The following is a 15369-nucleotide window of genomic DNA, read 5'->3' as shown; positions in this document are numbered from 1 at the left end:
GTAAAGCTGCGCGCGTCCTATTTAAGCGACGAGTATTCTAGAGAGTTGTAGAAGGTTCGCGATGGCAGGTGCTGCAAACTTTTGGCAGCTACGGATTAAAAAACTGCGTATTTGTTCAAATTTTGTTTATTAACCACCTATAAAAAGTATTGAGTGTCTAAATAAACAATGTACGTAATTTATTACTCGTGATGTATGTATGTATAATTCTCTAACATTTAAGTTAGAAATAAACTGTAATTATAAAAAAACTCACTCAGAAAATAGACAATTTGTGTCAAAATAAATTTTAAGTATAATATAATTTCAAAGATTAGATTACTGCATTGTTAAGGTTTATAATTTTTTTGTTTTCGTTACTATAAACTTAATACAACCTATGTTTTTTTCCTCTATGTCTACGCGCATTCAATTATAATACTGGGAAATGCAGAAAGAAATGGAAAATGAAGAATGGGAAATATTAAGTTAAAGCGATTATATTATATGCGAAAATAATAATTTCTATTAATAATTTTATAATTTCTATAAATATTCTTATTAATAGTTCAGTCATCCAATCTTATAAAATTATTGTAATAAAAATATCACCTGTTACAAAATAACAATAAAAACTTCATTTTCACAAATTTTCTATCTTTGGGCTTCTTAGAAAAATTTTAGCAAGTATTTTGTAAGAAATTATTTTATCAATTACATTTTGCATTAATTAAATCAAATTTAATTCTTACGTTTAAATTTCAGTTTTATATAAAAAGGAATAATCCTCGTATTATTGTCAGTATAATTTTGAAAACAAAAAATATTCTATACGCAACGCTAAGAATTGGAACGAAATTATAAACTAAACAACATTATCCCATGACTCGAGCACTACCCCGAATCCCCAGATGTTTGAGAGTTGCTTTAAATTTTGGCAAGTTTTCAAAAACCTCAACTTCAAATCCCTCAAAAACATAGGTGCACAAAATGTAGGATACAAAATATAGAAAAAATCTGAAATATATGCCGCTTACATTTAAACCACGCCTGCACTCCAGTATTTCTAGTTCAACTTAAAATTAGAGACTTTGTGTTTGAGGCCTTGATAAGAGGAAGGTGGACCATTTGTTCGATAGTTATCCTATAATGCATTTTCTTTGTACAATTTTATACCCCCTAAAATTCTCCGTCCAACCTACCTTAAATGTTTCCCTATTTTTCACTAATTTTGTAAATATTTTGATAGTTTTTGATTTTATGTGGTGTAATTTATGAGATGAGACATCTAGATCTAAATCATATTTATTTTGCTTTATTTTTAAACAAAGATCTACAACACGAAGCAAAGACCAAAGGTTGTACTTCTATGAGATATACATACTTAGCACATGCACAATAACTGCATACATAACTGGTCCATTCGAGATATTTCTGGAAATAAAAGAGCGACATCTTGTGTCGAATAGTAAACTGAATTGAATGAAAATACTTTGAACATGTCTTTTTGTTATTAATGCCATCTCTTAATAATAGAACTAACTAAGACTCGCAAGTCGCAGTACTCATAATAACAGATGTCAGTTGAACAATAAATAATTTAGTTGCGTTCCAATTCTTAGCGTTGCGTATAGAATTAACTGGACATGATACTTTCCTACGTGTTTTTCGAAAAGCTTAATTATTATTCTAAACATACATTATATAAAAAAATTGTGTTTTTATAAAACTATCAATATTTTTACGTTGTTGCACTTGAACTTTTTGACATAGTCAATAGAACTACGTTAACTACTAACTATACTTACTACTATGAGAACATGAGACCACTGACCAGCGTTCGGAACCGTACGATAATTATCGTACACATACGATAATTTTGTGCCTACGTACGATGTACGATAGCATATTATTATCGTACGCAGATTGTACGATAATTTCTATCATGATGCAAAATTTGAGAATTTATATTGATAGTCTAAATCGCAGTAGCATGATTTTATTTTGTCCAATAAAATCTTGGGAAAATACCGGGAAATACAAGTTCTCTATTCCTATTGGTCCTTACGATCCGCTCTACTAAGTTTCACCACTGCCGATACTGTAACTTTATCCAGCGCCTGCTGTACACGCTTTCTTATTGGTTAGTATAGCATCTACCAATGCGAACAAGAGAGTATAAGTTCGATATTTCGATTATGTTCACACTTCATATGTATCGTATATTTTCGTGTAGAAAAGTTGGCAGTTATTTCGTTATATTATTATGATTATATGTCTGTATTCGCTCTGACAAACGGAATTATTCAAATTAAGTGAAGAAAGAAGTACTTGCATGCATATCAATATTACAATTTATATGATTTATTTATCTATAAAAGACATTATCCTAAAAAATACGATAATTTCGATCCATGTACGATAATTTTTACTCCTCTGGTACGATAGTCAGTCCACTTCAAGTTGTTAACGCTGCCACTGACTGATTATACCGAATCAGTGAGTGACTGAGCGATGCCTTAATATTGAAAAGAATGAAGCATGAACGATTGAACTGCGAACAATAAACTTTGTCTTGTGAAGTGTCAACTATGAAGTGTGAAGTATGAATTATTGAATTCAGAAGTCAGAACTGTCAAACTAGTAAACTAAACGCGTTTGGAGCTGCGTGTAGAGTTGACGATACAGTGTTAAAAAGTTATTTAGATAGTGTTTTTGTATTTTCTGATTTCTCTTTATTGTGTACTTGTATAGTGCTGTGATTTTGTATATTATAATATTTTTTATCATTTTTGCAAGGTAGTTTTAAGTGAAAAGTGATTGCGTCGAGAGACGAAAGTACTGCATTATAGTGAATGTGTTGTATTTAATTTTGTGATAAAATCATTTAAGTGGCAATGGCAGATAATTCAAAATTGACTGATGAAGAGATAGCAGAAATCAGAGAACAATTCGCTCAGGTACGTTTACCACAGTTTAGTTCTGAGTTGGTTTTCGAGTTGAGTGATGAGTGTGCGGTCGTCTGTTTTAACCGGCTAAGTTCCAAAACTTACTTCACATATTATTTTAACGAAAACTTAGGTAGTATAGAATTATTTTAAAATAATTACCCTTTTTAATGCTTAAATTTATAACTATAAGGATTATGTGGTTGAGCTCTGTGTGTGGTCAACTAGGTGAATATAAATAAAAATGAAACTACTCGTAACATTCGACATAATAGGATTATTAACTAAAGACGAAAGATTATTAGAAGCTATCCCAAGTCTTATCTATAATCAGATGTTATAACTTTGATAAGCAGCTGTTGGATACTGGTGCATGATATCATTTTAGTTATGTTAATCAAAATAATGGTTGGTAAATAAGTAGGAATTGTACATATTTAGTATAATTATCACACTGAATGACTTTGATACTAAATACTGTCTATAAATATAAAAAAGAGACCTAAGCTGATTGATGGTAAGCTAACTAGGTAACATCTACACACTAATGACTAAATGAGAATCCCAGTTGTAGATTCCGTTGCGGAGAGGACAAAACACCATGCCATATCCTGAGTGAATGTGCTCTATTGTAAAAGAAGCCAGTATCAAGGAGTACATAAACTGCCAATAGTTTCTAAACACCTTCTCTCTAAGTACATTGTCATCTTCATTGAAGCAATTGGCTTGATAGATATTCTGTAGAAACATGGACCTATGTTCTTTATCCCACACAACAATAAAAAAAAATTGTCAGTTAATGACGTGACTAAGGAAGGCTGAACATTCGATAAAATGTATATTATTCATATTTAAATGTAATATTATTTACTAACATAATATTATTTTATTACAAAGAAATACTCGAAATAATGAAGGTTTCAACATTATTTTCAAAACACAGAACATAGTATAAATCGGAAGTTTTCAAAGTGTTCAAGCTCTTTTAATGAAATGCACTGAAAAAAGCAGTCTTAATGTATATGTGTACCTCTATTTGATGTTCAGATAGCTAAAGACTACAAATGGTCAAATGATAAATACTTTTGCCAGCTGGTGAAATATGTCGGGTACACAAGCTTTGTATTACCATAAATATTTCAAGCATGTGTCACCACATCTTACACAAGAGGTAATTTTGTATTCCATGTGTTTTAGTATTCACGCTGGGTGTTCGTTTGTTGCCTTGACATGCTATTGTGTATGTGTAATCTTTGTATCTTTGTGGTAACAGTAATGTGTTAGTTGACTAGTAATATGGATAGGAAATAATACTTACCTTTATCAACCTTCTGTGTGATGCATCAAAATCTAAATAAGAGGGTATTCGAAATGTTATTGCTTTAATTCCTTGTCATACAACTGTCACTTACTTGGTACTTGTGTAGTCAAATTCCAACTGGTCATATGTCCTGTCCATTGTCATTTAAGTTGAGTTTTTGTATTGTGTCTTCTACATTGATTGTAAGACTTATTTCCCCTGCTCTTTTCCTGTCAACAACTCTTCAGCTTGTCTACAAAGTTGGCATATTATAGCCAGTGTACAGAAATCAAAACACATAACTTTCACTCTGAGGAACTGTTTGCTTAAGTAACAAGTTGCCTGAAACAGTGTAAAAAAACTTGGTGGATTCCATTTTACACTATCTGAGTATACACTAACATGGAAAAATCATGTGAGACCAAGAGAAATACAAGTTAAAACCTATATTTTGGCTGATGGGTAGAAACTCCATGAATAATAAACTACTGATATGCAATTTGCCACCCTAAGTGATGTTGTCTGCCTCCAAAGAGTGCAAAATAGCATACTGTGTACTATTAGAAACTCTTGTGGTATGTGAGGAATCTTGAAATACATCATCATCATTTGCAGTTTTGCTTTGTGAGCATTAATTAATCATGCATAGGTATGCTATAACATGATTTGTTACATTTCAGTGAGGCATGACTCACTGAAACTCACACTCATTCCCTCAAATATTTGAAAATGGAACAATGGCTGGTCCAGTCAACTTGTGTGGTACTGCTTGTGGTGCCAGGTCTACCTGTTTTAGTTAATAAATCATTGTATTTGTTGGATGTGATTACTAATTATGATAACAATCACGACCATCATGTTCACAAAGCATTCTTACGCAAACAATGAATTTAAGCTCTAAATCTCATGATTCATATATTTCATGCAGCAACTTACGAACAAATTTGTTATGCCATGCCATGTTACTACCATATTAAAATACTCTATTTGATTAAAAAGAGTGGCCATTGAATTTCTTGTATGTTCTTCTCACAAGCTCTACTTTTGCTGAACACATGGTAGATATCAGTAATTTAAAAGAATAGAAAGACTATTAGAGCTTAGTTTAAGCTTAATAAAATTTATTTATCTTTGACATGAGTATTTGCCGACTGCAACAGTGGCTTCAGAAATAGAGTGCTATAAAAACAATATACTGCCTGTTTCAACCACCATCATTTTGACCTTATTAATTGCATTGCATATTGATTTATGTAATTGCATTTAATAGATAACATTGATAGTTAATGATGAGTCACTGAGTGATTCAGATTGCATTCATTTAATTATTATTATTTGTGGTAACGGTCATAAGCAATCCAGATTATAATTCTGAGAATAATATTAGTAAATTGTCATATAAGAGAAAGTATAAATTCATTAAGAATTTTTTTTAATAATTAAGTACAAGTACTTAGCTAATATAAGTATATAATAAAACTAGCTGACCCAGTAAACATTGTATTGCCGTATAAAGTATTAACAACAATTCAATAATTAAAAATTTTAGGCTTAAAAAATAGACAACCCATTCTCAGACCTTCCAATTATAGCATGCATAAAATTTCCCACTGTCCTTTCCTCTAATAGTATGACCTGCCCATTTCCATTTTAGTTTTTCACTTTGGCCGCTACAATAGCTATATACACCTCTAGGTGACTAACACAGCAGCACTTTTCTGTTGTCAAGCAGTAATATGCAAGCACTATTCATGGTCTGAAATAGTTATTTAGGCCAGTTGGCCTACTGAGACATAACATCTTATGTCTCATCTTTCAAGGTGATGATCACAATCATGGTGCTACTTAAATTTTTTGGGATTTTCAGGAATCCTGTAATGTATTTATAGTGTAATTATCACTTATTGTCAGGTGAACATCATACTCGTTAAATTACTACTGTTTGGTGGCAGAATAAGGTGATGCTGTTATTATGAAAGCAACTGTTTTTATGTTTCCTTACTCTACTTTCTGTTATTTACTGCATTTCTTTTTTTCTTAATGTTCTGCCTTGGTCTCTCTCTGCTCGGTGTTTCCCTGCAAAATAAGGAGATCCGCAGGAGAACACAAGCCACCAACATACCCCCAAATAATAGGGAAAATGAAGTGACAGTGGGTAGGGCACTTAGTTCAACGGACAGATGGCCACTGGGGCAGTAAAGTCCTCGAATGGCGACCACATACCGAAAGACGCAGTGTTGGCAGGCCCCCCAAGATGGAACGATGATCTTATAAAGATCGACAAAATACATTGGATGAGGGTAACACAGGACCGATCGATCATCTTTGGGGGAGGCCTTTGTCTAGCAGTGGACGTCTTCCGGCTCATATGATGATGAATATTAATTGTAAATGATAATTATTTTACATCTAATATGGAATATAATAATGCTTGCCCGTTTTTTTACTAACTAACCATTTTTTTCTTTTTTTTAGTTTTTATTTATAGTGTTTGATTGCAATTTGAATTATTAAATTTTTTATTTATTTATTCAGTTATGTGATATCAGTTTTACTTATATCTGAATCAAAGTAAATAATTTTAATCACATACCTACATAATTTAAAATTTTAATTTATTAAGTAATTTAAATTAAGTATGTCATCACCATTAAATAGTTTGATAGGGAATATAGAATTATTATGTTATCATTGATTGTGTGTTTTCTATATCAAATAAATTGATATGATAAAATAAGGATAAAGTAAATTTGATAATGACTTTCGATGAAAATGTTTTTACCTACCGTTAGTAATTCCTACAGTATTTACTCTATAGATAATATTAGGCATGTTTTATATTTACCTAGCTGCTGTCGCTACTGCGTCCGTGTGGAATTTGGTTTGATCGTGCTTTCTTTATGTATTACGTTTTCAAATATTAGGAATTATAAATCGGTTGAATATTTTAGATGTGAAAGGGTGCCTACCCTTTCACAACAGTCAGAAACAAAGTATATTACGTATGCGCATTAATAATTCCATAAATGTACTGACAATGAATGACATTTCTTTGAGAGACTGTCTACAACCAAGCTGGTATATAGTAGCTGGATAGACCTCGCTTACACCTCACTACATTCGTCACCATGTTGACTTTAGTGGAAAATGTCATGTGCTTGTAATTATTAAACCGAATCTCATTAGTACACTAGCAGTGCACTACTGCTGTACTTTCATAGTAAAGTCCATTCGCTGCGCGGGTTTTATGGTACGGGGCACACAGCTGTTGTTAAGCGCAAGGCTTCGGTATCAACGGTAAGCTGTGGTGGGCCGCACTATGTAATGACACTTTAATTCTTTTATCAACACTGGGCGAATAGATTTTAGTTAGCTCAGATTCCCACAAGTTAGGATATCATCCCCACCATCTGGATGTGTGGCGGTCCTCCACAGTGAGGTTTTCAAGGAGCTTTCTCCCTCGTACTACAAAGCTGTGGAATGAGCTTCCTTGTGCGGAGTTTCCGGGACGATACGACATGGGTACCTTCAAAAAAAGCGCGTACACCTTCCTTAAAGGCCGGCAACGCTCTTGTGATTCCTCTGGTATTGCAAGAGAATGTGGGCGGCGGTGATCACTTAACACCAGGTGACCCGTACGCTCGTTTGTCCTCCTATTCCATAAAAAAAAATCCTAAATGTTCAAATAAGATTGCAAGCACTTTGGTCTGTACAACTTCCCGCCATATTTCCAAAATTCACCTTCATGTAAACATGCCTTAAAATAACGTTTTCCGTCAATACCTCCATACATGGTATTTTGTGAATTAAGTTTAAGATAGCGTCGGGCATATTTTGAGGTCATGCTTCCGGTTTGACTCAGCGCTCCTTCGTTATTGCGATACTTTTAAAACCTTAAAAAAGTTCTTACATTTCTTTTTGTACACTTTTGCTGTAGTAAAACAATTACTGCTGAGTTTTTTATATGATCGCAGGTTCGATACCCCAAATAATCCAATCAGAAGTCCAAATAAGAAGGTTGATAGAATTTCAAAGAACTATTTTTGAAAGTATGTAAATTATTTTTATCTAACGCATAGCGTTGTATTGGAAACGAATAATCTTCACTTAAACAGTAAAACAACATAGCGTTTACGTTTCATTGTACCAAACACAGCGGAGATACAAACCAACGTACTTATAAATGACCAGAGGAACGAGTGGACACTACGGTCTTCTTGGGTATCACTGTGATCAAAAGCTCCATTGTGGTCCTCATATTGCCCAACTAGCAGATAGTTTCAGCTTTGCGCCGTTAGAAAGATTAGAGAGTACACGAATGTTCCGACCGCTAGATTAGTGTACTTCAGTTATTTTCACAGCATCATGACGGTCATACGGTATTTTGCTGTGGGGTCATGCTGCTGACATGATATAGTGTTTGCACAGGATTCCGGCTAGATTATGCGTACCACAACGGCCCCTTTTTCTGCCGTGAAGCAGTAATGTGTAAGCATTATTGTGTTTCGGTGTGAAGGGCGTCGTAGCTAGTGAAGTTACTGGGAAAATGAGACTTAACATGACGAGCGCAATTGAAGTGCCGCTCAGAATTTTTGGGTTTTTCAAGAATCTTGAGCGGCACTGCATTGTAATGAGCAGACCGTATCAATTAAAGTTCTGCGTCTCGTCCCTTACTGTCGTAAAAAACAAAGAGAGCTGTTCGTACCACAATCTAAACGCACACATTGACAACAAATTCAATTCAATACTTTAGTCATGGTAATGTTTTTATTTACTATAATTGGCCGTATTTTCACGGTACACGTAAATCTTCCAAGAATGGTTTACAATTGGCTGTATCTAATACTAATCCCTACTGATATTATAAATATGAATGTAATTTTGTTTGTTGCGCTTTTACACCGGAGGTACTGAACCGATTTTGATGATATTTGGTATAGCGATAGACTAGTGCTTGGCAAAGGACGTAGGCTACATTTTATCCCGGAAAAAATCCATGGTTCCCGCGGGATTTGTTAAAAACTGTAATTCACGTCGATGAGCTAATACTATACCAATAGTAGGTTTAGTTTGCCATGGCAATCTTGTTCGAAATAAGATTCATATAATATGTTGGGAACGGGAGCGAAAACGGGAACTGGAATAGGACATGAAATAATCTTCAATTACAAACTTGCTATTCCTTTATCTACGCGGACGTATTTGCGGGCATCAGCTAGTATCATAAATACTATATTGTTAAATATTTGTATATATTGTCTAGTGGCTATATAATTAAATGACACAGCCAAAGTACTACGGTATTTAATTGTCTCCTTCCTAAGCAGTTAGATGTGCAACGACCTTCACAAACACAGAGTAGGTACCCACCCGCTTGCTCAAGAATGTGGTTTCGCGTCTTTGTGTGTCCTATAATGGCGTAAATATTATTCTATGTTCTGATTGCCTGGTACTTTTGTTGTTATTGCTGATACTTTTTATCGTTGTAATTTATAGGGTCTATTGATGTCACTAATATCTTCGTGTGTTTTATGCGTGCTTAGTACTGCTTTGTTTCTTAACAATTCCCGAGGGTTTCAATTACTACTTCAGAGCAGACAGACAGTATGTATTTTTAGGGTTAAATAGAAGATAAAATGTTTGGACAAAATATGTATGTTGGTTTTGTTTTGCTCAATTTTTTTATGGCAAAAAGGGACGAGACGTTCAGCTGATTGTAATTGATACGCCCTGCCCATTACAATCCTGTGCCAGGATTCTCGGAAATCCCAAATACTGATCGGCAAAACAATAGCGGTCGTCACCTTGAGACATAAGATGGTAAGTCTCATTTGTCCAGTAATTTCACTAGCTACAGCGCCCTTCAGACCGAAACACAATAATGCTTATACATTACTGCATCACGGCAGAAAATGGCGCCGTTGTGATACCCATAATCTAGCCGGCATCTTTTATTTATGTCAGCTACGCACACAGATGACAACAATAGTAAAGATGAAAGCGAAAAATATATACTGTATTATATTATTTATATTTCTGTTCCACCATTGTTCCTTATGCTGACAATGAACTCTCATAGAAAGGTCAGCATATGACGCACGGGAAAGTTATCCTTGTTCCGTTGCAATAAAAGCAGCTTTTAATTGGTGAAAGTAAGTTATTGCCCTTATTCATCTTAATGTCGACCAGGCACTCAAATCTGACCTGGTTTAAAAAGCGACGATTTAATATTATGATCCCGATTGTCCCTGCAACTTAAACCTAGTATAAAAGTAGATTTATTATAAAATTGCATAATTGGAATTCACCGCAGCATTAGTACCTATAGAGATATTATATTATCAGCGATGGTCTTCCCATATGGTCTAGCGGATATTCTGTTGAGAAATCATTTCATCAATAAAGAGTTGACATACTAAAATAATATTTTATAATAAGACAGTAATGAAAACAAAACAACAATTCCGTAGCGTAAAGTTCTTAGCTGACCTCTTCACGACGAAAAGAACATTCCTACTAAATTGTAAGTATCTGGGCCGTATGGTTCCAGATAGGGTTACCATCCGTCCGGTTAATCCATATCCGGACTTTTAGAGTCTAGTCCGGATTTTTTCCGGCTCTCTAACTTTCCGGATGTTCTTTTTAATTAGATGGAATATAGTAATAAAACTAGATATTAACTAATATCAAATAAGTCTTTACGAGAAACGAAATCTGAGCAAGACAAATTTCGGACTTCTATCGAAAAGTTAGGTTTTTTCCAGGACTCTTCAAATTAGTAAATGGTAACCAGGTAGCTCCAGAGATATCCCGATGAGAACATTTTTGGTGGAAATCATTTATAAATAAGGTAATTTATTATATAGATACCAATTTTCAATTCCGGCAAAAGTCATAGTAGTCTTATGAAAATACCTCCTAAAGCTCTGAAAATACGGAATATGTAGTTAATGTTTCCAAATCCGATCTTTAATCTTCGCGTACTGAACCCAATCGACTATAAAATTGGATATCTATAATCTATGTAGATTATAGATATCCAGTTTTGAAGTCCGGCAAAAGTTATAGTCATCTTTTAAAAGTACCTCATAAAGCTCTGAAAATACTGAGCAAGTAGTTAGTATATTTCCAAATCTGATCTTTTTTCTTCGCGTACTGAAGCCATTGATAGTATGTAATCTAGTTATATTTACTTGGTGTATATATAATAGTTGTGAGTAGATAGTATAGAGTATTAAGCTAGGCTTACACAGGAGGCTTTACGTTGCATGCCTATGCCTCGATAATCTGATGAGACAACGAGAACAATGTGGGGCGTTCACCCCTCCTCCTCTCTAGCTTGTATTTCTTATTAAAACGCTATACCAGAAGGAAATAATTGCATTTCATAGAGGTTCTTTTCAAAATACTTTTTTTTAGCTAGTTTAATATATATTTAGTTTTACTTTTATTTTGAGAGGATTCTTAATGCAAAAGAAAAATGCAATTTCGTTACATATTACATACATGTTGCTGACAGCAAGAGCTGGTAGCAACGAGCAATCCAGCGCAGTTATAAATTGAATTTTATAGTTTTTGTTTGTTTAAAATTTATAAGAATTAGTTTTTGAAGTGAAACTTCTTTAGAACCGTTGTGATTTGAAAACTCGAAACGAAAAAGCGAGACGATAGAGGCGCCGTTGCCAACTATTATATTTAAACAATGCTTTCGTGTCTCGAAAACTAAATTCCCTATACAATGAAGTCAATTTTATTCCAAAGTAATTATCCAATACTATGGAGCTAAATCGACCTAAAATTAAAATATTGTTTATTATTAGGTATTGTATCAAAACATTCAGAATGTTTTTTACCATGAAAAAATACTGTAAATTTAAAAATTGTCTTTTAGTGTTTCGTGCATATTATTGTTTAGATTTGAAAAAATAATGTTTTTTCGTATTATGAAGGTACTTCATAGAGCAAAATTTTTGTTTGAATTTTTAAAAAGTATAACAATTTTCAAATTTCTGTGAAATGTCGCAGATTGTCTTGATGTCCGTTAGTGCAATTCGGTTGTTGATACCTGAACACCTCCGAGATATTATAAAAGGTAGAAGACTTAGAGAGACCCCCACACCTCAACGGAATCTAAGCGTAGACCAACACATTCCTTCAGATATTTTCATGTTTATGTATAAAGCAACAATAGTCAATGATTGAATGAGTAGTCAGGAGGTTATTGGATAGCAAGACGTCTCTAGGAACGGGACGTGAATCAGCCTTGTTCCGATTTCACTAACTGTATTCAATTGGTGACGAAGTTTGTTTCGTATCGTGTAGCTCTTAGAGTGCTTTGCCAATAGATTTATCAAATCAAGAGTGGTTCGCATCGAATAGCGTATACACAGGAGTGAGCACGTAGTAGCGACATTTAAATTACATTTTAAAAATAAATAATGGTTTAAAAAAACTAAAAAACACGCTTTTTATAAAAAACTGAACTAAAAAATAGAAAATAAATTTTAATAAATTTAAATTAAGAATAGTGTTTAAAATTTCAATAAATATAAACTAATAATAGTGAATAAAAAAAATATTTTATTTTAAAAAAAGCGTGGGGTGCATGGTGTCAATAGTTATAAATATTTTATTGACAGATATGAGTAGAGTGAATGAGTGAGTGGGAATGGAGCGACCGCCCTCAGGCTATTAAATAATAAGTTTAATTATACAATATTACTTGTAAACATATTTTTTTTTGATGAAAAAAAGAGCCCGCTGAGTTTGTTGCGCCCATTCTCCTCGGGTCTGAAGCATTCGTTTTGGAAAGAAATCCTATTTTGAATAAATATATTTGAATAATTGAATTTTGATCCGGGATACACCCTAGTGTAGCTTTCCAACAGTGAAAAAAATAAATAAATAATCAAATCTTCCCTCTTTATAATTTTCACATGACTTTCTTGTGTATCAAGAACATCGAATACTAGTTTATAAGAAAATGGTTCACAGACGGCAACGGTATATTAATTATAGGGCGGCTACGGCCTGTGCGCTCCGCTGGCTCACCCTGAGGGTTCCGCCTCCACGCCAGACAGGCCAAATCCAATATTGAAAATGTGATTTGATTACTGCTACCTCAGTTTGTTGTTGTAAGTAACTACATAATAATGTGTTTGTATTTCGTCACTAAAATACTTAAGGTAAGCTATCGTAACTTAAAATTATTTGCCGTAATAATTCATGGTAAAAAAACAAAATTTAAAGTCAAGTTCAATAGAGATAATTTTAGCAGTACAGAAAAACGCTACATATGAAATAATTTCTTTATTAATTATTTTTTTATTATTTTTTATAGGATTTATTAATAAATAGTTGTAACAAGTACGTACAATAGTTACAATAAGAAAAATCAAACCTTTTTCCGCTAAATTTGTATTATTTAGCTTTTACTTTTTAATGTTCGGACTCGATTTTCACCCATCTTAAAATGTAGTATTGAAATGAAACTTTGCACACATTGATTGACACTTATCAAGGACCGGTGATAATACAATAATTTAAACGGTCTTTCCCAGTTTCATGAGCCCGATATGTATGTCCGTTTGTATGTAACGGAATGTTTGAAAACCTCCGACTTTGATTTATTTGAAACTTTGCACTATGGTCAAGGACTGAGGCCAATTTATATATTATAATACTTTTTTATATCCGATACCCGGTAGTTTTTTTGTGCCAAAGACTATGTATGACGCGCGTTAATACATCTATTATTTATTACTACGACATACTACGACCACGTGAGAGTTGAACAAGACATATATATATCAAGATTTATGAACGTTACGTCACTCGAACGGTTGGCTCAGTGGTAGAGCGCTCTCGTGGAACGCGAGAGGTTGCGGGTTCGAGTCCCGCACCGTTAATAAATTTTGTCAAAGCGGAGAATGTATTTTGATAACCAATCATATTTCGTTATTTCCACTCTCTCCACATCTCCTCTCCGCTTAGCTTCGTTAGAAATGGATCAGACGGAGGGGAGAGATGTCTAAATTTTTTATAGAATTTTGTGTCGCGCGATTAAGCGGCGCGGCAGAGCGGAATGAATGAATGAATGATTTATTTATTCAACAAAGTGTGTGAAGGCGGGCGGGCCCCTCCGCTTTCGTGGAAATAACCTCACGGCTTCGCGACTTAACTCCTTCTCTCCTCTCCTCTTCGCTTTGGTGGACTGACCGGGCCGAGTCTCTTGCATATTTGCCCCTCTTATATAAAAAAGGGTATAAAAACTACTTGCAGAAAGAAGCCCGTGATTACTTAGCACTAGGAAATTTAATTAAGTATAGACAACGTGTTAACAGACCCCTATAGCCAGGATAACACAGGCTGTTAGTAATTAAGTACGTTGATTTTGGCCTAGTGTTTGCAAACGCTCCTGTTACAAAACAGAGTACTCGATACACCATATTATGTTTGTTCACGTGTTTCCTTTTTTGTTGATTTTGGCGATGCGGTTTGAGTTAAATCAATTTTATCTTGTTTTCTTCTATATATTTAAGAAAATACCTCAGCAATGCTAGTTGTGGTGTAATTAGAAAGACTTACTTGCAACCGTCACCAATCATGTTAGGGGCTAAAGTTGAATGTATTGCATATCGGTATTGTCAATTCTTAGGTCTACAAAATGCTCTAAAAGTACCCTGTTATTATTACATATATACATACTAGCATTTACCCGCAACTTCGTCCGCGTGGAATACTTAATTTGGGCAGCATTTTTTTAGGATACTTTTCTAATAATACTCTTACAAACTGTTCTTTTTTCGCTGCTGGCGGCGCTCTTCTATTTCACTGTGAACAGCCTCTTTAATAGTATTTCCCTGCGAATTTAAATCTCCTATTTTATCCCCATGTAGGACAAAGTTTCGGAAATCGAACAAATTCTTATAAATCACTTATTCTCAAGTGCCTAAATACAAAGTTTCATGGTTTTATCTCCGAAAATGCAGAATTGCCATGCAAACTTTTAATCCCTTACTTCATCCCGTGCATGCCCTTAAGAATAAATGATATATGGTAAAAAGACTATGTCCTTTTCCATGCTCAAGTCTATATCTTTACCAAATTTCATCAGAATCTGTTCAGTGCTTTAGGCGTGAA

The 15369-nt window shown here is 34.0% G+C and overlaps 1 protein-coding gene across 1 annotated transcript in view; it reads left to right on the top strand.

The window, feature by feature from the left end:
* Positions 1-2591: 2591 nt before the first annotated feature.
* The window catches only part of LOC126980076 (plastin-2), a 70427-nt gene continuing 57649 nt past the window's right edge, over positions 2592-15369 (top strand). The window contains exon 1 of the mRNA XM_050829693.1: positions 2592-2939. Within this exon, the coding sequence (XP_050685650.1) occupies positions 2877-2939 (63 nt within the window). The 5' untranslated portion in view covers positions 2592-2876. The remainder of the gene's footprint in view (positions 2940-15369) is intronic.

The sequence above is a fragment of the Leptidea sinapis genome, chromosome 4 (assembly GCF_905404315.1).
Source record: "Leptidea sinapis chromosome 4, ilLepSina1.1, whole genome shotgun sequence".
NCBI lineage: Eukaryota > Metazoa > Arthropoda > Insecta > Lepidoptera > Pieridae > Leptidea > Leptidea sinapis.
This window is presented reverse-complemented; position numbering and strand designations above follow the sequence as displayed.